The sequence below is a fragment of the Crinia signifera genome, chromosome 7 (genome assembly GCF_055691185.1).
Source record: "Crinia signifera chromosome 7, ASM5569118v1, whole genome shotgun sequence".
Taxonomy (NCBI): Eukaryota; Metazoa; Chordata; class Amphibia; order Anura; family Myobatrachidae; genus Crinia; species Crinia signifera.
This window is the reverse complement of record NC_139223.1, coordinates 162,033,925-162,055,558: the sequence shown is the minus strand read 5'-3', so window position 1 is coordinate 162,055,558 and position 21,634 is coordinate 162,033,925. Positions and strand designations below refer to the sequence as shown.

Here is a 21,634-nt window from a genome sequence, read left to right as displayed (position 1 = left end):
CGGGGATAGCACATATGCCCCTGATAGAATGTTAATAAATCTACCCCACAGTGTTTAGATACACAGTGAAGAGTTTTACATGCAATAGGTTAATAAGTAAGAAAAAAGGTGTTTCTGCACTATTTGTGGGAGCTGCTCTGTTAATTTGGTGGCATGGAGATATATAGAAAAAGAGCGCTTATTTTATATAAATAAGAAAAGATAAGATAAAATAAAATAAAAATAATTAAACTGCTGAAGTACCTAAAATAAAATAAGTACCCAAGATTTTTATAAGGGCAGCAGATGTTTATCAGCTCTTTTTCGATCAGTTGGTGGGGGTATGCGGGTGAAGAAGTCCGTTTCCTTGAGCTTTCCGGTATGCCAAACTAACCCTATCAGACTTTTGTATCCTATTCAGGACTGTAGGGGATCTCAGTGTTGTCTTTCTGCCTGGCAGCTTGCTGGCGGCGTGTGGTCTCTTCGTCCTGTAGACTACAATTGGGTAAACATTACACTAATTGGGTGGTCCATGTCAACAGATGTCCATATTGACCCAAAAAATGCGAAATTCATGTCGACCATTCTTTTGTGCCTACCTTTCTCAGGTCGACCTTCTGACCATTTTTTTTTTCTGTCAACCTTCTAATAATCTACACTCCGAAATCAATGTTTCTCACTTTACCCAGCATCCCCTTAGGGTTGTGTGGTACATCAGCCATGTTGTTGCACCATACTCCCACCCTTCTGACCTGTCCCGGCTGGTTTGCCAGCACGGTGTTGATGTAATCTGGCGGCAGATATGATACGGTGAAGTGTATCCTCCCCGGAATTGTCCCCATCCGTATTGCTCCGTGTCTCTGAATAGCTTTCTGCATTTCATCTTGGATGTCATCTCGCCACCTCAAATTTAACATTTCCAAAACAGAGTTAATTATATTCCCACCAGCCAAGAGTAGTTACCAACCTGATATCTCTATCACTGTTGAGAACACAACAATTGACATCACGCTCAAGTCCCCCCTCCCCTCTGGGCTTCTCCCGGAGAGGAGATTTTCAAAGTCGGCAACCCTGTATAATCCCTATAGATTGTAAACTTGCGAGCAGGGCCCTCCTACCTCCATATCGGTTTGTATCTACCCAGTTTGTATAATCACTGTTTTTTCCAATTGTAAAGTGCAACAGAATATGCTGCGCTATATAAGAAACTATACATAAATAATGTGTGTGTATATAGTGGTTACTGGCCCATCATAATGACAGAACGCCATGACAGTAATAGTAATATATACCTCCCAACATGACCTTCTCCAGGAGGACACAATGCTCTGTTTCTGGACTTCCCTCATAATGTATGATTGCCATCACCTGTTTCACACAAATTAATTAATTAGAAAGGTGCTTCAACACAGGTGATGGCAATCATTAATTAAGGGAGAAGTCCAGAGCAATGTGTCCCTCCTGGAGCGGGTCATGTTGGGAGGTATGGTAATGTCAGGGCGCGCACCATCTGGTGGTCACCAGTGCGCACACTTGATTCCCCCCATAGAGGTGAGGTGCAGTGTTAGCAGTTTATCGTATAGAAGAGATATATGTTATGTGGGAGGTGTATGTATACAGATAGACACGGTGCTGTATGACAGATACATAGGAATAAAATCATCTATACTCATGGTTGCCTACCTGCCTGCCCCTCTCCTTCAGGGAGAACATGCTCTGTTCCTGGGCTTCCCTGGTAATGTAGGATTGCCAGCACCTGTGGTGATGAGCTGTGTAACTGATAAGAAATGTCACCAGTCCACAGGTGCTGGCAATCCTACATTACCAGGGAAGCCCAGGAGCAGAGCATTGTGTCCTCCTGGAGAGGGGCATGCTGGGAGGTATGGATAATGTATGATTGCCAGCACCTGTGGGGAGCTAGGTAACTGATAAGAAAGGTGTCACCACAGGTGCTGGCAATCATACATTACCAGGGAAGGCCAGGAGCAGAGCATTGTGTCCTCCTGGAGAGGGGCATTTGCTGGGAGGTATGGTTAATGTAGGATTGCCAGCACCTGTGGGGAGCTAGGTAACTGATAAGAGAGGTGTCACCACAGGTGCTGGCAATCATACATTACCAGGGAACAGAGCATTGTCTCCCTGAAGGAGAGGGGCAGGTAGATAACCCTGCCTACTAGATTATCGATGATCGATTTACTTCTGAAATGCAGCAATATGTGTAGTGACCGTGACAAGTTGAATAAAGTTTATTCAAAAAGTGATAAAAAAATTCTGCGTCGCTTAGTGACTGGGCGGCGTGAGAGTCGCCTTAGCCCCGCCCCTCTCCCTTAGTGACTTGGCGGAATGAGCGAGCCCCCCACCCTCCCTCAGTAGCTGGGCGGAGTGATTGTGGCACCGCCCCTCTCCCTCTCTGAATGGACGGGCTGGCTATGGATCGCCGCTCTCCCGAACTGACTGGGCAGGGTGTCTGTGTTGCTCCACCTCTTATTCACTGATTGGTCGGGATGACTATGGTACCGCCCCTCTCCCTCAGTGGCTGGGCGGGCTCGGTGTGTGGGGCCTCTTTGTGTCTGGCGGAGACTCGCAGGCGGGAGGCGGTGTCAGTGTGTGAGGTGGGCGGTGACACGGTGCCTCCTCCTCAGCAGCAGAGGCGCCTCAGCCCCCTCCCGGCACAGACACAGCGGCTCCCCGGCCTCAGGACGCATACAGCGGCTCTGCCAGGCAGCACAGGGCCTCATTCCGGGAGTCGGGGCGCTGGGATGCGGCTGATGAGGTGACACATAGGGGTGCACGGCTGGTACAGCTTTCCCGGAGGACGGAAGGACTGAGTGACTCTTTGCCGGTGTATGGGGAAGCTGAGGTGGGGGCGTCTGTCTGAGGATATTACCCCCACTCTGATCGGAGGAGAGGCTGCAGGTTATTGCCCCCACTTACCTTGGTGCAAGGAGAGGAGTTACCCCCAGCATACACCGGCTGCAGGGTAAATTACCCACCACTCACCTGGCTGGAGCAGAGGAGTTACCCCCAGCATACACAGGGAGGACTTACCCCAGAACACAGAGGGTACAGGGATATTACCCCCACTCACCTGGGAGCAGAGAAGTTACCCCCAGCACATAGAGGGTACAGGGATATTACCCCCCATTCACCTGGGAGCAGAGGAGTTACCCCCAGCACATAGAGGGTACAGGGATATTACCCCCACTCACCTGGGAGCAGAGGAGTTACCCCCAGCACATAGAGGGTACAGGGATATTACCCCCCACTTACCTGGGAGCAGAGGAGTTACCCCCAGCACATAGAGGGTACAGGGATATTACCCCCAATCACCTGGGAGCAGAGGAGTTACCCCCAGCACATAGAGGGTACAGGGATATTACCCCTCAGTCACCTGGGAGCAGAGGAGTTACCCCCAGCACATAGAGGGTACAGGGATATTACCCCCACTCACCTGGGAGCAGAGGAGTTACCCCCAGCATACACAGGGAGGACTTACCCCAGAACACAGAGGGTACAGGGATATTACCCCCACTCACCTGGGAGCAGAGGAGTTACCCCCAGCACATAGAGGGTACAGGGATATTAACCCCCACTCACCTGGGAGCAGAGGAGTTACCCCCAGCACACAGAGGGTACAGGGATATTACCCCCAGCACACAGAGGGTATTACCCCCACTCACCTGGGAGCAGAGGAGTTACCCCCCCCAGCATACTGAGTTTATTGCTCACCTGCTGCTAGGGTTGTCCTATTTGAGCAGGATGGGGGTATGTACCGTGCCCCCCAGAAGGTGGGAACCCTTGGTGTAGAGCACCCCCTGCCTGGTGTGTGTCGGGGAGAACAGACCCCTATACCGTCTTTCTTGGAATGAGCATCCTCTGACAGCAGAACAGAACCTGGTCCCCATGGATTAGCAGTCGGGATCCTGGATTACACCCACACACTTGGACAGTGATATTCTCCAGGCTATGGCTTCATATCAGAGTGTGGTCCTTGTGCTGCTGGGACTACACTGGGCCCATTGGCCGGCCCCTGCTGCTGGTAAGTCATCCATTGCTCTGACCATGGTGATGCTGGAGTTACGTTACCCTTGTCTGTGAGTAAGATGATCGCTGTCTGGTCTGCTGCCATGCCCTATTTATATCGCTGACTAACCAGGAATAGCTATGCCATGGCTGCAGACGGGCACAGCGTGGTCAGGGTGCTGTCTTATGTGGCATGAGACTGGGTGGGAGTGGCAGCTACTGGGCACCTCTGTACAAACAAGGTGGAAGAGTCTGATCTGATGGTATCACACCCTGGACCTCATTGTGAGGTGTCTGTGCTCGCGTCCCCCTCCTGTATATAGGGCATGGATGGTAATACCTGGGCCTCATTGTGAGGTGTCTGTGCCCGCGTCCCCCTCCTGTATATAGGGCATGGATGGTAATACCTGGGCCTCATTGTGAGGTGTCTGTGCCCACATCCCCCTCCTGTATATAGGGCATGGATGGTAATACCTGGGCCTCATTGTGAGGTGTCAGTGTCCGCGTCCCCCTCCTGTATATCGGGCATGGATGGTAATACCTGGGCCTCATTGTGAGGTGTCTGTGCCCGTGTCCCCCTCCTGTATATAGGGCATGGATGGTAATACCTGGTCCTCATTGTGAGGTGTCTGTGCCCGCGTCCCCCTCCTGTATATAGGGCATGGATGGTAATACCTGGGCCTCATTGTGAGGTGTCTGCCCGTGTCCCCCTCCTGTATATAGGGCATGGATGGTAATACCTGGGCCTCATTGTGAGGTGTCTGCCCGTGTCCCCCTCCTGTATATAGGGCATGGATGGTAATACTTTGGCCTCATTGTGAGGTGTCTCTGCCCGCGTCCCCCTCCTGTATATCGGGCATGGATGGTAATACCTGGGCCTCATTGTGAGGTGTCTGTGCCCGCGTCCCCCTCCTGTATATAGGGCATGGATGGTAATACCCGGGCCTCATTGTGAGGTGTCTGTGCCCGCGTCCCCCTCCTGTATATAGGGCATGGATGGTAATACCTGGGCCTCATTGTGAGGTGTCTGCCCGTGTCCCCCTCCTGTATATAGGGCATGGATGGTAATACCTGGGCCTCATTGTGAGGTGTCTGCCCGTGTCCCCCTCCTGTATATAGGGCATGGATGGTAATACTTTGGCCTCATTGTGAGGTGTCTGTGCCCGCGTCCCCCTCCTGTATATCGGGCATGGATGGTAATACCTGGGCCTCATTGTGAGGTATCTGTGCCCGCGTCCCCCTCCTGTATATAGGGCATGGATGGTAATACCCGGGCCTCATTGTGAGGTGTCTGTGCCCGCGTCCCCCTCCTGTATATAGGGCATGGATGGTAATACCTGGGCCTCATTGTGAGGTGTCTGTGCCCGTGTCCCCCTCCTGTATATAGGGCATGGATGGTAATACCTGGGCCTCATTGTGAGGTATCTGTGCCCGCGTCGCCCTCCTGTATATCAGGCATGGATGGTAATACCTGGGCCTCATTGTGAGGTGTCAGTGCCCGCGTCCCCCTCCTGTATATAGGGCATGGATGGTAATACCTGGGCCTCATTGTGAGATGTCTGTGCCCATGTACCCCTCCTGTATATAGGGCATGGATGGTAATACCTGGGCCTCATTGTGAGGTGTCAGTGCCCGCGTCCCCCTCCTGTATATCGGGCATGGATGGTAATACCTGGGCCTCATTGTGAGGTGTCAGTGCCCGCGTCCCCCTCCTGTATATAGGGCATGGATGGTAATACCTGGGCCTCATTGTGAGGTGTCTGTGCCAGCGTCGCCCTCCTGTATATCGGGCATGGATGGTACTACCCGGGCCTCATTGTGAGGTGTCTGTGCCTACATCCCCCTCCTGTATGTGCCCGCGTCCCCCTCTTGTATATCGGGCATGGAATGTAATACCCGGGCCTCATTGTAAGGTGTCTGTGCCCGCGTCGCCCTCCTGTATATAGGGCATGGATGGTAATACCCGGGCCTCATTGTGAGGTGTATGTGCCCGCGTCCCCCTCCTGTATATAGGGTATGGATGGTAATACCTGGGCCTCATTGTGAGGTCTGTGCCCGCCTCCTCCTCCTGTATATAGGGCATGGATGGTAATACCTGGGCCTCATTGTGAGGTGTCTGTGCCCGTGTCCCCCTCCTGTATATTGGGCATGGATGGTAATACCTGGGCCTCATTGTGAGGTGTCAGTGCCCGCGTCCCCCTCCTGTATATCGGGCATGGATGGTAATACCCGGGCCTCGTGAGGTGTCTGTGCCCGCGTCCCCCCCTCCTGTATATAGGGCATGGATGGTAATACCCGGGCCTCGTGAGGTGTCTGTGCCCGCGTCCCCCCCCTCCTGTATATAGGGCATGGATGGTAATACCTGGGCCTCATTGTGAGGTGTCAGTGCCCGCGTCCCCCTCCTGTATATCGGGCATGGATGGTAATACCTGGGCCTCATTGTGAGGTGTCTGTGCCCGCATCCCCCCCTCCTGTATATAGGGCATGGATGGTAATACCTGGGCCTCATTGTGAGGTGTCTGTGCCCGTGTCCCCCTCCTGTATATCGGGCATGGATGGTAATACCTGGGCCTCATTGTGAGGTGTCAGTGCCCGCGTCCCCCTCCTGTATATAGGGCATGGATGGTAATACCTGGGCCTCATTGTGAGATGTCTGTGCCCCTGTACCCCTCCTGTATATAGGGCATGGATGGTAATACCTGGGCCTCATTGTGAGGTGTCTGTGCCCGTGTCCCCCTCCTGTATATAGGGCATGGATGGTAATACCCGGGCCTTATTGTGAGGTGTCAGTGCCCGCGTCCCCCTCCTGTATATAGGGCATGGATGGTAATACCTGGGCCTTATTGTGAGGTGTCAGTGCCCGCGTCCCCCTCCTGTATATCGGGCATGGATGGTAATACCCGGGCCTCATTGTGAGGTGTATGTGCCCGCGTCCCCCTCCTGTATATCGGGCATGGATGGTAATACCTGGGCCTCATTGTGAGGTGTCTGTGCCCGCGTCCCCCCCCTCCTGTATATAGGGCATGGATGGTAATACCTGGGCCTCATTGTGAGGTGTCTGTGCCCGCGTCCCCCCCCTCCTGTATATAGGGCATGGATGGTAATACCTGGGCCTCATTGTGAAGTGTCTGTGCCCGCGTCCCCCTCCTGTATATAGGGCATGGATGGTAATACCCGGGCCTTATTGTGAGGTGTCAGTGCCCGCGTCCCCCTCCTGTATATAGGGCATGGATGGTAATACCTGGGCCTTATTGTGAGGTGTCAGTGCCCACGTCCCCCTCCTGTATATAGGGCATGGATGGTAATACCCGGGCCTTATTGTGAGGTGTCAGTGCCCGCGTCCCCCTCCTGTATATCGGGCATGGATGGTAATACCTGGGCCTCATTGTGAGGTGTCTGTGCCCGCGTCCCCCTCCTGTATATAGGGCATGGATGGTAATACCTGGGCCTCATTGTGAGGTGTCTGTGCCCGGGTCCCCCTCCTGTATATCGGGCATGGATGGTAATACCTGGGCCTCATTGTGAGGTGTCAGTGCCCGCGTCCCCCTCCTGTATATAGGGCATGGATGGTAATACCTGGGCCTCATTGTGAGGTGTCAGTGCCCGCGTCCCCCTCCTGTATATCGGGCATGGATGGTAATACCCGGGCCTCGTGAGGTGTCTGTGCCCGCGTCCCCCCTCCTGTATATAGGGCATGGATGGTAATACCCGGGCCTCGTGAGGTGTCTGTGCCCGCGTCCCCCCCCCCTCCTGTATATAGGGCATGGATGGTAATACCTGGGCCTCATTGTGAGGTGTCAGTGCCCGCGTCCCCCTCCTGTATATCGGGCATGGATGGTAATACCTGGGCCTCATTGTGAGGTGTCTGTGCCCGCGTCCCCCTCCTGTATATTGGGCATGGATTGTAATACCTGGTCCTCATTGTGAGGTGTCTGTGCCCGCGTCCCCCTCCTGTATATAGGGCATGGATGGTAATACCTGGGCCTCATTGTGAGGTGTCTGTGCCCGTGTCCCCCTCCTGTATATAGGGCATGGTTGGTAATACCTGGGCCTCAATGTGAGGTGTCTGTGCCCGCGTCCCCCTCCTGTATATAGGGCATGGTTGGTAATACCTGGGCCTCATTGTGAGGTGTATGTACCTGCGTCCCCCTCCTGTATATCCGATATTAATACTGTGGTGTCTGCAGCAGCTATGCTGACGTTTGTGGCATCAGATGACCGTGTGCTGTATTATATGGGGGGGGGGGGGGGTCACCAGTCTCCTGCTTGTAGTTCTGTGTAGCAGAAGGCCTGATCTCCCAGCCGTGGCAGCTGCCGGTCTCCAGCACTCTGTTCTCCATGTGCTGGGGCCTTCTGGTAACACAAGGTGTCCTGTGTGTTGTCCTGCAGACCCTGGATGCTGATCCTAATACACTCGCCTCTTGCTGACCTGCTGTTGTCGATATAATCCCATTATCTGTACTGAGCGCACAGGCTGGCTGTGTTATGGCTATGCCTGCCTGCCTGCCTGATGGAAGTGGCCATCTTGAAACCACTTGCTCTAACACTAGCTGTACTGGGGATCGTAGCTTTGCTTTCAGAAATGATTCCCATGAAAGAACACAATGTAATCCCAAAGCTCTGGCCCTTGGTTACTGCCTGTCCTATTTACTAGCCATGTTTAGTTGCCAGTCTGTCTGTTTCATGTTGTGACTAGGTGGCTATTCCGATCAGGCTAGGCCTCTAAATCTGCATTAATCTGTATAAATCTGTTATAACACCTCTGCAGGCATTATTGGCGGCTTATAATATGACGAGGAGTCGGCCGCAGGCCCAATGACGGCCCTATAGAAACTTACGAACAAATCACTATTAATCCATTGTCTTGCTCCAGGACACTGTGCAGCCAGGTAGCGAAGTGTGACATGACCCCGATCACAGTATGTTTGTACTATGAGGGTGCGATGCAGACGTACAATAGGTAGGACACAGTAATATATACCAGGGAAACGCCATGCCACAATAGGATCATGTGATGCCCAAGTGTGGTTATCTATATATGTGTACTGTACAAATACCTTGCTGTCTCCATGCGTTATCTGGCCTGGCAGTGATAGAAGGTACAGATGTGTACTCATAAGTCCAGCCTCAGTACACCACGCAGCGTAATATACCTCATACATCCAGCCTCAGTACACCGTGCAGCGTGATATACCTCATACATCCAGCCTCAGTACACCATGCAGCGTAATATACCTCATACATCCAGCCTCAGTACACCGTGCAGCGTAATATACCTCATACATCCAGCCTCATTACACCGTGCAGCGTGATATACCTCATACATCCAGCCTCATTACACCGTGCAGCGTGATATACCTCATACATCCAGCCTCAGTACACCATGCAGCGTGATATACCTCATACACCCAGCCTCAGTACACCGTGCAGCGTGATATACCTCATACATCCAGCCTCAGTACACCGTGCAGCGTAATATACCTCATACATCCAGCCTCATTACACCGTGCAGCGTGATATACCTCATACATCCAGCCTCAGTACACCGTGCAGCGTAATATACCTCATACATCCAGCCTCAGTACACCGTGCAGCGTAATATACCTCATACATCCAGCCTCAGTACACCGTGCAGCGTAATATACCTCATACATCCAGCCTCAGTACACCATGCAGCGTGATATACCTCATACATCCAGCCTCAGTACACCGTGCAGCGTAATATACCTCATACATCCAGCCTCAGTACACCGTGCAGCGTGATATACCTCATACATCCAGCCTCATTACACCGTGCAGCGTGATATACCTCATACATCCAGCCTCAGTACACCGTGCAGCGTGATATACCTCATACATCCAGCCTCAGTACACCGTGCAGCGTAATATACCTCATACATCCAGCCTCAGTACACCGTGCAGCGTAATATACCTCATACATCCAGCCTCAGTACACCCTGCAGCGTGATATACCTCATACATCCAGCCTCAGTACACCGTGCAGCGGGAGAGGCCTTGTACATCCAGACTCCAAGGTTTACATTGTGTTATGTCTGCGTGCTCTTACTCTGTATTCATTTTACTCAATAAGTGCTAAGCACATTACTGTGTATTGAATCCTTGGTAATAAGACCCCCACCCCTCCCATTGGCTTCTGTAGCGTGTGTGTTTGGCACCGCCAGTGCCTCGGGCATTTTGCCCATAATAAATGAGGCCCAGGTTCTGGTTTCTTGAGTTACTTTTATGCAAGCATCTCTCATTGAGAATAGTAATGTGAAGTCCATGACTGCAGACGCTGCGGAGCTGGGGAGGCGATGACTGGGAGACATACTGCTATGTGCATCATGCTAACGGCCAGAGACTAGTGAATGTGTGCTAGAATACTTGTGCATGTCCATGCTACGTTAGATGCGGATTCCCCAGCAGTCTGTACACCGCGTCCCTCCCTGTGCCTCGTCTTGTGTTCACAACATTCTCTGCAGATCCCAAATCTCGGAGCATGGGTCTCCGTGAAGATTACAGCAACCACTAGATTAACCCTTCTTGTCCCCAACGTTTGGCAGCACACCAGGAGCTCACTGCAGGCCCCTCTGGCGACATTGGCGGTTAATTGTGCCTTTGACATTGGAACCTCCCAGACATGTACATCAAAGGGATGTCTTTTACTGGCTGCAATGACTGCACAGTCCCGGATCTGTGTTCCCGTGTGATTATGCTCCGACACTGCTGATGTGCTTGTAAAATTGCTGACCCAGACAGATATCCAGGCCCGCTTCCTTTTCGCTCCTTAATCAATGGTAACAGACATTGTTGGGGGTGATGGAGCATTACATAACTATAGTGGCTCTTTAGCATGGGAGCTCCATGCTAAACGGTGGCCGGAATTGCTTGTGTTTAGGTGTAATGGTAACCGGGTGTGGACAGGAGGAGCCGGGTGCTTAATGAGGGGAACGATACATGTAAAAGATGCTGATAAATGTCTTTCTGTATCTGCCAGTTACCAAAGCATTGTTAGAGGAAGGAGATTCTTCATCCTAGCTGGCGTCTGCTGTCCTGTCTGTGACAGATTATGTATTTATTACCAGTTATTATATAGCGCACACATATTCCGCAGTGCTGTACAGAGACTATTATTACCAGTTATTATATAGCGCACACATATTCCGCAGCGCTGTACAGAGACTATTATTACCAGTTATTATATAGTGCACACATATTCCGCAGCGCTGTACAGAGACTATTATTACCAGTTATTATATAGTGCACACATATTCCGCAGTGCTGTACAGAGACTATTATTACCAGTTATTATATAGCGCACACATATTCCGCAGCGCTGTACAGAGACTATTATTACCAGTTATTATATAGCGCACACATATTCCGCAGCGCTGTACACAGTATAGTTGAACTTTCACATCAGTCCCTGCCCCAGTGGAGCTTACAATCTTTTTTCCCTACCACATGTACACGCACACACAGACATTCTAGGGTTAATTTGTTGGGAGCCAATTAACCTACCAGTATATTATTGGATTGTGGAAGGTAACCTGAGTACCCGGAGGAAACCCACGTATGTACGGGAAGAATATACAAACTCTGCACAGTTGGGCCATGGTGGGAATGAGGCAGTAATGCTAACCATTACACCACCCGTACTGCCCCGTATATATAACACATGGTGGGGATAGAACCCATGACCTCAGTGCTGTGAGGCAGTAATGCTAACCATTACACCACCCGTACTGCCCCGTATATATAACACATGGTGGGAATAGAACCCATGACCTCAGCGCTGTGAGGCAGTAATGTAACCATTACACCATCCGTACTGCCCCGTATATATAACACATGGTGGGAATAGAACCCAGGTCCTCAGTGCTGTGAGGCAGTAATGCTAACCATTACACCATCCGTACTGCCTAGTATATATAACACATGGTGGGGATAGAACCCATGACCTCAGCGCTGTGAGGCAGTAATGCTAACCATTACACCGTCCGTACTGCCCCGTATATATAACACATGGTGGGGATAGAACCCATGACCTCAGTGCTGTGAGGCAGTAATGTAACCATTACACCGTCCGTACTGCCCCGTGTATATAACACATGGTGGGAATAGAACCCATGACCTCAGCGCTGTGAGGCAGTAATGCTAACCATTACACCGTCCGTACTGCCCCGTATATATAACACATGGTGGGGATAGAACCCATGACCTCAGTGCTGTGAGGCAGTAATGTAACCATTACACCGTCCGTACTGCTCCGTATATATAACACATGGTGGGAATAGAACCCATGACCTCAGCGCTGTGAGGCAGTAATGCTAACAATTACACCATCCGTACTGCCCCGTATATATAACACATGGTGGGAATAGAACCCATGACCTCAGCGCTGTGAGGCAGTAATGTAACCATTACACCATCCGTACTTCCGTGATATGTATTATATAAGATACATATAGATACAATAATGCTGCTTTCACATTGCAAAATGCAGGGAGACACTGGGACATGTGACTCTGCTTTTTGCTCTCTCTGTCCCCCTTCAGCTAACCGGCAATATTGTTGGTTTGCGGACATCGTGCGGGGGCACGTGGATTGGCAGAGCGTCATAGGGGCCGGGGGGAGCAGGTAGTGTATGGGGGTCTAAGTGTTCATTCTAGCACCTGGTGCCGTTCCTCTTTCCTATCTGGTCGTTTCACTCTCTGCTGTTGGGCTTGTAGTACAATTTGGTCTGTATGCCGAAATACAGATCAGGCCTGTGCTAGAGCCTCACAGCAGAGAGTGACACCAGGCAGGATAGAGGAACTGCATAAAATCACGGCAGATAGCAAATCTAATCCCAAAAAATTCTACAGTTATATAAATGGGAAACGGTTAAGGAAGGAAAATATTGGCCCTCTAAAAAAATAAGCAGGGTACCCTGGTAATAGAAGTAAAAAGAGAAAGCGGATTTATTCAATGAATTTTTTGCTTCGGTATTTTCAATGGAAGAATCTTCAGAAGATTTCCCAAATATTAAATGCTCGGCTTTTGGTGGCTTCCAAACTGTATGTTTGAGTGAGGAAATTGTAAAAAAATAGATTACGGAACCTAAATAGTAACAAATCTCCTGTCCCGGACAAAATACATCCTTTAGGATACTAAAAGAATCGAGTTCTGTCATAGCACTGCCATTATATCTGGTATTCGAGGAAACCATAAACTCGGGGATGGTTCCAACGGACTGGCGCATAGCTAACGTAGTACCAATATGGAAGAAAGGTAGCAAAACCAACCCTGAAAATTATAGACCAGTCAGCCTTATATCCATTGTGGGAAAAATATTAGAAGGAATAATAAGAGATAGTATCCAAAATTTCTTAGAACAGGAGACAGTTTTAGGTAAGGCTCAGCATGGGTTCGTCAAAAATAGTTCATGTCAGACTAATTTAATTAGCTTCTATGAGGAAGTCAGTAGGGGGCTGGACTTAGGGAAATCTGTTCTTGTAATACTGCTTGATTTTGCTAAAGGTTTTGACACTGTGCCTCATAAAAGGTTAATAATGAAACTAGGTCATTTATGGTTAGGAGATACAATTTGTAATTGCATTTAAAACTGGTTGCACAATCGGGGGCAGATAGTGGTAGTAAATGGCATACATTCCAGCTGGGGTAAGGTTCAAAGTGGAGTCCCGCAAGGTTCAATATTTATATACATAAATGGTAAATGTAAAACTAAGGTCTGCTGTATCCATGGCGGGCATCTGCAGGAGGCATGCTGATTTCTATAGTCCAGTAACATGCCTGGTGGTGTAATGGATCAGTCACCCGACGGGCGTTCTGTTCCGTGCATAGAAATGCTGCATTGTGGGACTCGCCCTGATAAATCCCCATGAGAGCAGAGTGCTGTGAAGGACGTTCTGCTCACGAACAGCGCTGATAATGAGGCTGAAACACAAAACCATGCGCTGAAAAGGCTCCTTACAGTCGGATTAACAATTTTCAACATATCAAGGGCAGCAATGATAGTTCAGGCTTTTAGTATTAACACCTTCTCCTGCCTCTAATTCCTTTATTAGTGCCAGTGTGATCCTCCGTGCTGATGGAAACAAAGCCTGCAGGGCCCTCCGGTTCCCTTCTCATGGATTTCCTGTTTTACCAATGCACAAAAACCATCCCAAACTAAAGCAAATGTTCTACGCCTAATATGAGATAAACTCAAATTGTGACATCCTATTAATATGATCATATATAATATTATTATTAATAATAATAATTTGCTGTATTCAGTAACTTGTTCTCAACTTGCATAAAGATCAGGTCAGTAAACGTGGTAGTTTTCATGTAAATGGCTCCCACATCGTTCTGTATAATATAACCCTATTCTAATTATGGTTGGTGTGCGTTATATCTTCTTACATATAATAGGCTTAAGGTGTGTACACACGGTCGACATGCTGCCGTGCGATGCGAGTCCCGACGCGATCTGATGGCATCGGGACTCGCATCGCACGGCAGCATGTCGACCGTGTGGGAGCATGTAGGAGAGAGCAGAGACATTACCTGCCGGGCCCGGGATGTCAGCGTGTGCACATCAAACAGCTGTCCCCCGCCGTGCCGTGCAGACATCAGGACATCAGGCCACACCCCCCCTCCTCTTTAGGGTGACTTCTTCCGGCCGGGTCATCAGCCGCCCTGCAGCGCAGCCCCAGGACTCGTCCCTCTCCCTCTGGCCGCCGGAGGTATGGTGAGTATAAGGCACAAAGACTATATAGTGCAGATCTGCACTATATAGTCTTGCCTGCCCTCACTATGTCGCTGCCGATTTGCGCTCACTCGGGAGTGCGCATTGGCAGCGCATCGGGCTCGCAAGCCCTGAAAAGTGCACAATCGGTATGCGATATGGCTTCCGATGTGCACTATATCGGCAATATCGGAAGCCATATCGCACCCGTGTGTACGCACCATTACATGGAAAATTATTTGTTACTTGTTTCCTGGCAGGGCGCCCGGTACACATTTAGCGTACTGGGCTATTCTCCGTAGTGAAATCGCATCGAATCACACAACGTCTATAGTGCCGTGCCATGCAATGTCCATATAAAGTGCACAGGAGTGCTTATACAATGAAATATCGCATGGGATCGGAGGGCACCATAGACAAGGTGCGATCCGATGCGATATTTCAGTGTATAAGCAAGTATATAGTGTGGCGAGCGGACGCGGATTACTTTACATGTATTCAGTGTCCCCTCGCGGGGCTTGCTGCGCTTGCCACGCTTCGGGATTGGAGGGCACCATAGACAGGGTGCGATGCGATATTTCATTGTATAAGCAAGTATATAGTGGGGCGAGCCACTGAGCCCGAAGCGTGGCAAGCGGACGCAGATTACTTTACATGTATTCCGTGTCCCCTCGCGGGGCTCGCTGCACTCGCCAAGCTTCTGGATCGGTGGCGAGCGCATAAATATCAACTCCACGCCGACCTGGATAGTGGGGGTATGAAAAGGTCGGAGGACGCGTTCCGCCGCCCCTCGCGGGGCTTGTTGTGCTCACCACGCTTTGTGGTGGTGTTTTAGGAACACATTCACACCTGCAATATCATACAGCTGACACAGTAATGATGACATGTGTTAACTAATAACTGTAATTTACTTAAATAATTTCATTGAAGAAGCATAAATAATTAAGAACATTGATTACAATATTTAATGAGAATAATAAGAATATATGAACTTTAAAAACAACAACATTTAATGCTTAAAAATCAAGAAAGCAAATCACACTTAATCATCCTTAGGGAGGAGCCTAAGTGCTTATAGTATGCGGTGGAATGGGTCATCAGCTCCCAATGTCTTTCTCCACATGAATTCCTGTAGATAGGATTGGAGCTCGTGTTGCGCTATGCCTCTTTGGCGCTTATTGCGCCATTTACATGCGCCCCACAGTCTCTCCACATTCTGGGTATGGACCCCTGTGGCCGGGTCAATGAAATTGTAGCAATGATTCACTATGAAATGCTGGTATCCTGCCAGTTCCAGCTGTTGAGTGCTGTATGCTCTCCAGCAGTCCGTATAGATAGTGGCTATATTGTCAATTCTACAGTCCATCAATGTGGTGGCATCACGCCTGGGCACCATTTTCAGGAAACAATGTCCGGTTTCCCGACATATTACACCGAAAATCCACTGCTGTGGTAAAGTTTGGCCGGCGTGATTTTTGCGTTTAACAAACAGCGTTTCATCTACCTCCACAATGTGGCCAGGTCCAACTATCCGCCGCTGTGGCTGCACCATAATGTCCTGGGCGCAAGCCTCCCGCATCCAGCGGTTGTACAGGGCCACAGTTTTTTTTTTTTTTTTTTATGTTAAGCTGCTGCTCACAATACTCAATGGAGGTGAGCTCCGGAGCCCAGGAGTAAATGAAACGCACCAAGGTCAGAAATGGTAAGCGGCACCCTGGAAACCAGTGGGCCGATCTGAGGCTCACCTTCAGCCGGCACACTTTCACATGGCACCTCCACATAGACGCCTTCACTGAGAGGCGCATTACGTGCCCATTCGCGCAATTCTGCGCCAGCGGAAGGAGTTCATGGTCTTGGAAAAACTGTATAGCCTCCTCCTCCGTCTGAGGCAAGCTAAAGATCTTCATCAATGCAGTCATTTGAGAAACTTTGTAAAGATCAGCAAAAGTTAACCAGCAGCTCTGAGGGATGCTTCCAGTCCTGTCAGAAAATCACCTCAGAATGATTTCATGAGAAAAAGGGATTGTCACCAAAAATAACCTGCTAGAAATAATATGTGTGTGTGTGTGTGTGTGTGTGTGTGTGTGTCTAGTATCCTTGCTGCTCTGAAACACTGCCACCTGTTGGCAGCTAGTGAAACTACATCTACTAGCTTTCGAAGCATTTGCTTTAAGCTGACTTACTAGTACTAATATAAACACACTTAGGAATATGTGTGCGCTATATAAGAAACTGTTAATAAATAAATATACATACAATCCTAATGACATAAACACAATTACCTGTTGTAAGAATAGGATACAATCTTCTAAAGGTACCCATACACTAGTAAGATTTATCTTCAGATCTGGCTGGGTGGAACTAAAACATGGTTATGGATGAGTGACAGTTTGTCAGTTTTCCAGCATTTCCAAGCAAATGGTCAACTGTCATTTGCTCTCATCCATAACCATGTTTTTGTTCCAACCAGCCAGATCTGAAGATAAATCTGCGTGTGTATTGCCACCTTTACACAGGGGTAGCCCAACTCCAGTCCTCGAGCTACCAACAGTTCTCATTTTCCAGACAACCTAGCTGCTGCACAGGTGCACTTATTACTCACAGGTGGAGCTAATTACTTCACTTGTGATTCTGTCAGGAGACCTGGAAAACGTTAACTGTTGGTAGCTCTTGAGGACTGGAGTGGGCTGCCCCAGTTCTAACAGAATTCTTCTAAATGAGCAATTTGTTAATAAGCTAATTTGATGCTTTGAGAGCGGAGTTTAACAGTAATTTATATCGATGTATCAAGATCTATCAACAGTATTCACATCAGAGGTGTACACACGCTGAGATTTGGGCAGGAGTTTTTGATTAGATTGGTTAGCCCAAATCTCCCAGTGTTTAGCCGTGTTCACATGGGGCAGTTCAGCTAAGCGATTTTGACGACATTGTGTTCCTGAATCGTCCTGCGTGTACACAGCGAGCGGTAGCTATGCACAGCCCCGCAGTGTCACCATCGCTTGGCTGAATACACACTGCAGGAAAGATTATTCTTGCTGTACGCACGGGCTGCTGCTGGGGATGACCACCGGGTTATCTCCACCAGTGACCGGGAGATTTTGACTAAGCAAAAAATCGCTTGGTCAAAGTCTCCCTACTACCGCCCATGTGTACACCCCTTTTCTCCTACTTAGTCTGTATTGTCTATCTGTGCTAAGCAATCTATGCTAGACTGTGCAGATAAGGCAACTTTGACTAGATCATAGACTATTATTACTTAGACAAAATTGCTTAGTCCAAATTGTCCGTTAGCCAATATCTCACTGTGTACAGGGCTAAAGAACGGTGTTACGTGCCCACCCACAGATCTGTCACCCAATTTCTATTAAAATCCAGAGCACTCCTGGCCAGAGATATCCTGCCCACACAGAATGACAGATCAGAGGATTAGATGGGTCGTTAAACAATTCCTATAACCCATCGTTAGCACATCGTTCATCATGACTACAGAAAGGGGGCGATGTGTGCCAAATTCTGCGAGACAGGTTGTTCTCTGTCTGCATTCTGAAGGGATCAGTGAGTGAGAGGAATGACCGGCGGGTATGCGCATGGCATCGTATTATGCCCACACCCTGAAAGTTATTAAACGATTGGTTGTTCCAGTTGGTCAAAAACGGCCACATAATGTTAAACTATTTTACTGTGTGGGCAGCTTTCAGCCCCTCCTGTAGCCCCGGTCGCAGTACATGCGCCCCCGGCGATAGAGGGCTCCCTGACCTCGATCATGGCAAACCCGCACCTCTCCAACCCCCACAATAGTGGGAACCTCTCACTCTCGATCGCCGCTTTCTCTGGTATCACGGCACCTTTTGGTGTGTCAGCATCTGTAAGTGTCTCTGTGCCCGGGTCTCAGCGTTGGCACTACTCCAAATATGGTAGAATATACACGTGGTTCCATCCATCTTTGCATCTGTAGTTATGAATGATGAACGCGTCTCCAGCTGCCGCTGCTTGCCCTGAGCCAGCGGACACTCACTGGTTCCTGTGGAGGCTTCTCTGCTTTGTTTAAATTGTTTTCTTTGAGTCTGGTTATTGGTCATTATTTTCCAGAATTCCCTTTTCAGATTCAGCAGACCAAGGTAATAGTGTGATGAACAGACCTGTAAGAGCGAGCACAGATTCCTCTGCCCTGCCCAGTCTGAGGCTGCAGCATTTCTGGTTCATGTGGTTACTGAAATGTCATCTGCAAATCCCATCCAGTCCTATTACCTCATTGTGCTGCGTAATGCGTGACTTGCAGCCGCCACAGTGAGGGGCTTACACGGAAAAGTATTCCACAGGCACCGCGTTCTGACACACACACACACACACACACACACACACACCAACAACGCAATGTGCACACTTTTTTTTTTTTTCATGGCACAGGGTGTATTTGACAGCTGGTATAGGGCAGGCATGGGGAACCTTTGGCTCTCCAGCTGTTGTTGAACTACACCTCTCAGCATGCCCTGCTACAGTCTTAGCTATTTGGCCATGCTAAAACTGTTGCAGGGGTGCATAGTTAAACAGCTGAAGGGCCAAAGGTTCCCCATTGGTGGTATAGAGGGTGGGAATGGGGAGCTCCTGACGGTATACGGACATCCCCTGTTCCCTCCCTCTATTCCTTCTCCATCACACTCTCACCTGTTCCCTCCCTCTGTACCGTCTCCTTCTCCCGCGCTCCCTGTTCCCGCTCTCTGTACCCTCTCCTTCTCCCGTGCTCCCTGTTCCCTCCCTCTATTACTTCTCCATCACACTCTCACCTGTTCCCTCCCTCTGTACCGTCTCCTTCTCCCGTGCTCCCTGTTCCCTTCCTCTGTACCATCTCCTTCTCCCACGCTTCCTGTTCCCGCCCTCTGTACCGTCTCCTTCTCCCACACTTCCTGTTCCCTCCCTCTATTCCATCTCCATCACTCTCTCACCTGTTACCGCCCTCTGTACCGTCTCCTTCTCCCGCGCTCCCTGTTACCGCCCTCTGTACCGTCTCCTTCTCCTGCGCTCCCTGTTCCCGCCCTCTGTACCGTCTCCTTCTCCCGCGCTCCCTGTTCCCGCCCTCTGTACCGTCTCCTTCTCCCGCGCTCCCTGTTCCCGCCCTCTGTACCGTCTCCTTCTCCCGCGCTCCCTGTTCCCGCCCTCTGTACCGTCTCCTTCTCCCGCGCTCGCTGTTCCCGCCCTCTGTACCGTCTCCTTCTCCCGCGCTCGCTGTTCCCGCCCTCTGTACCATCTCCTTCTCCCGCGCTCGCTGTTCCCGCCCTCTGTACCGTCTCCTTCTCCCGCGCTCCCTGTTCCTGCCCTCTGTACCGTCTCCTTCTCCTGCGCTCCCTGTTCCCGCCCTCTGTACCGTCTCCTTCTCCCGTGCTCCCTGTTCCCGCCGCTCCCTGTTCCCATCTCCTTCTCCCGCGCTCACATTTTTCCACACTCTATACCAAGGGGACAGTGGCATAGGGATGGCCATTATTGCCATAAATGGTTGCCCTCGATGACAGTAGTGCATCTGGCCATCGATAGTGCCATACTGTGCTATGGATGACTATCAATGTTTTTACCTATCATTGGTCATCCATTTTCTTTGATTGGTCTGTGGGCCAATCAAAATATGGGGGTGGAGCTTCACAGGTGTCGGGCGGCCCCTTGGGGGGGGGGGGGGGAATAAACTATATGTTTGTGCTTAACATCGATGGAGGGAACATCTGTTTCTCACCCATCGATGGCAAAAACTATTCAGCATCGACCATTAACAACAGTCGATTTCGAATCATCGATGGCCAGTGGAGTGTTGCTGAGATGCAGCCCTTGCTGCACCCACAGTAGGGACAGTGCAGTTTTACTGGGACACGCCCTTCAGCATTCACAGTAGGGACTGTGTCCAGGTCTCCTCCTTCTGCATTCAGCAATGATTGAGCCCCACACATAACACACTGTGTGGCCAGTGAGACATCTAGGAAGATCTAGAAGGCTGCCTGCTCTGCCATAGCATCGCGTGTGTGTGATCTGCAGATACCATGCAGGAGAGATGATCTTCCCCTAATGAAGTGCAATGAGCGAGGGATGACACACAGCATCAGCCAGGAGACGCTGGTTGTCGTGGCAACGCGAAAGCCTTTCTGCACAGTCACCGATGTCTGCTGGCCGCCTGCGCAGTGAGTGCTGCAGTGCTGATCAGCTGTCAGTGATAATGAGCACAATAATATAATCATGTCCAACATATTCGCAGGCCACAATAGCGCAGTAATGACGCAGGCAAGGTCCCCGCTATCTGTGTATATTATCTCAGTGATCATCAGCACAATAGTATAATATGTCCAACATACGCGGGCGAGTAAGGATTCCCCACGGGGAGATGCATCAGATACAAACTATCCCGTATCCACACATGGGGGCCCTTATTCTGGTTCACTTACAAAGGCAAATTCCTTCTCAAATGGACAAAACAATGTGCACTGCAGGTGGGGCAGATGTAATATGTGGAGAGAGAATTAGATTTGGGTGAGGTTTTACTTCAAAGTGAGATCTATATTGCAGTGTAAAAATAAACCAGCCAGTATTTACCCTGCACAGAAACAAAATAACTCCCCCCAAATCTTATTCTCTCTGCACGTGTTACAACTGCCCCACCTGCAGTGCCGCTGTCCAATTGAGAAGGAATTTGCCTTTACGAGTGAACCAGAATAAGGGCCATGACCTAATGATCCATACCAGACCTCACGAACACCAATAATTGGTGTTTGAGGTCTGGTATGGATCATTAGGTCACCAGCATTATGGTAGACATGCATTTAGGTTGACATGGGTAAGGTTGACATTGAAAAAGTCTACTTTATTTTTTTAAACCGGAATGTCAACATAAAATGTAGCACCGCATCCCCTCGCTGG

The 21,634-nt window shown here is 49.9% G+C and overlaps 1 protein-coding gene across 1 annotated transcript in view; it reads left to right on the top strand.

Moving 5' to 3' along the window:
• Positions 1-2,581: 2,581 nt before the first annotated feature.
• Positions 2,582-21,634, top strand: part of BMPR2 (bone morphogenetic protein receptor type 2) — a 111,809-nt gene continuing 92,756 nt past the window's right edge. The window contains exon 1 of the mRNA XM_083154173.1: positions 2,582-4,018. Within this exon, the coding sequence (XP_083010299.1) occupies positions 3,946-4,018 (73 nt within the window). The 5' untranslated portion in view covers positions 2,582-3,945. The remainder of the gene's footprint in view (positions 4,019-21,634) is intronic.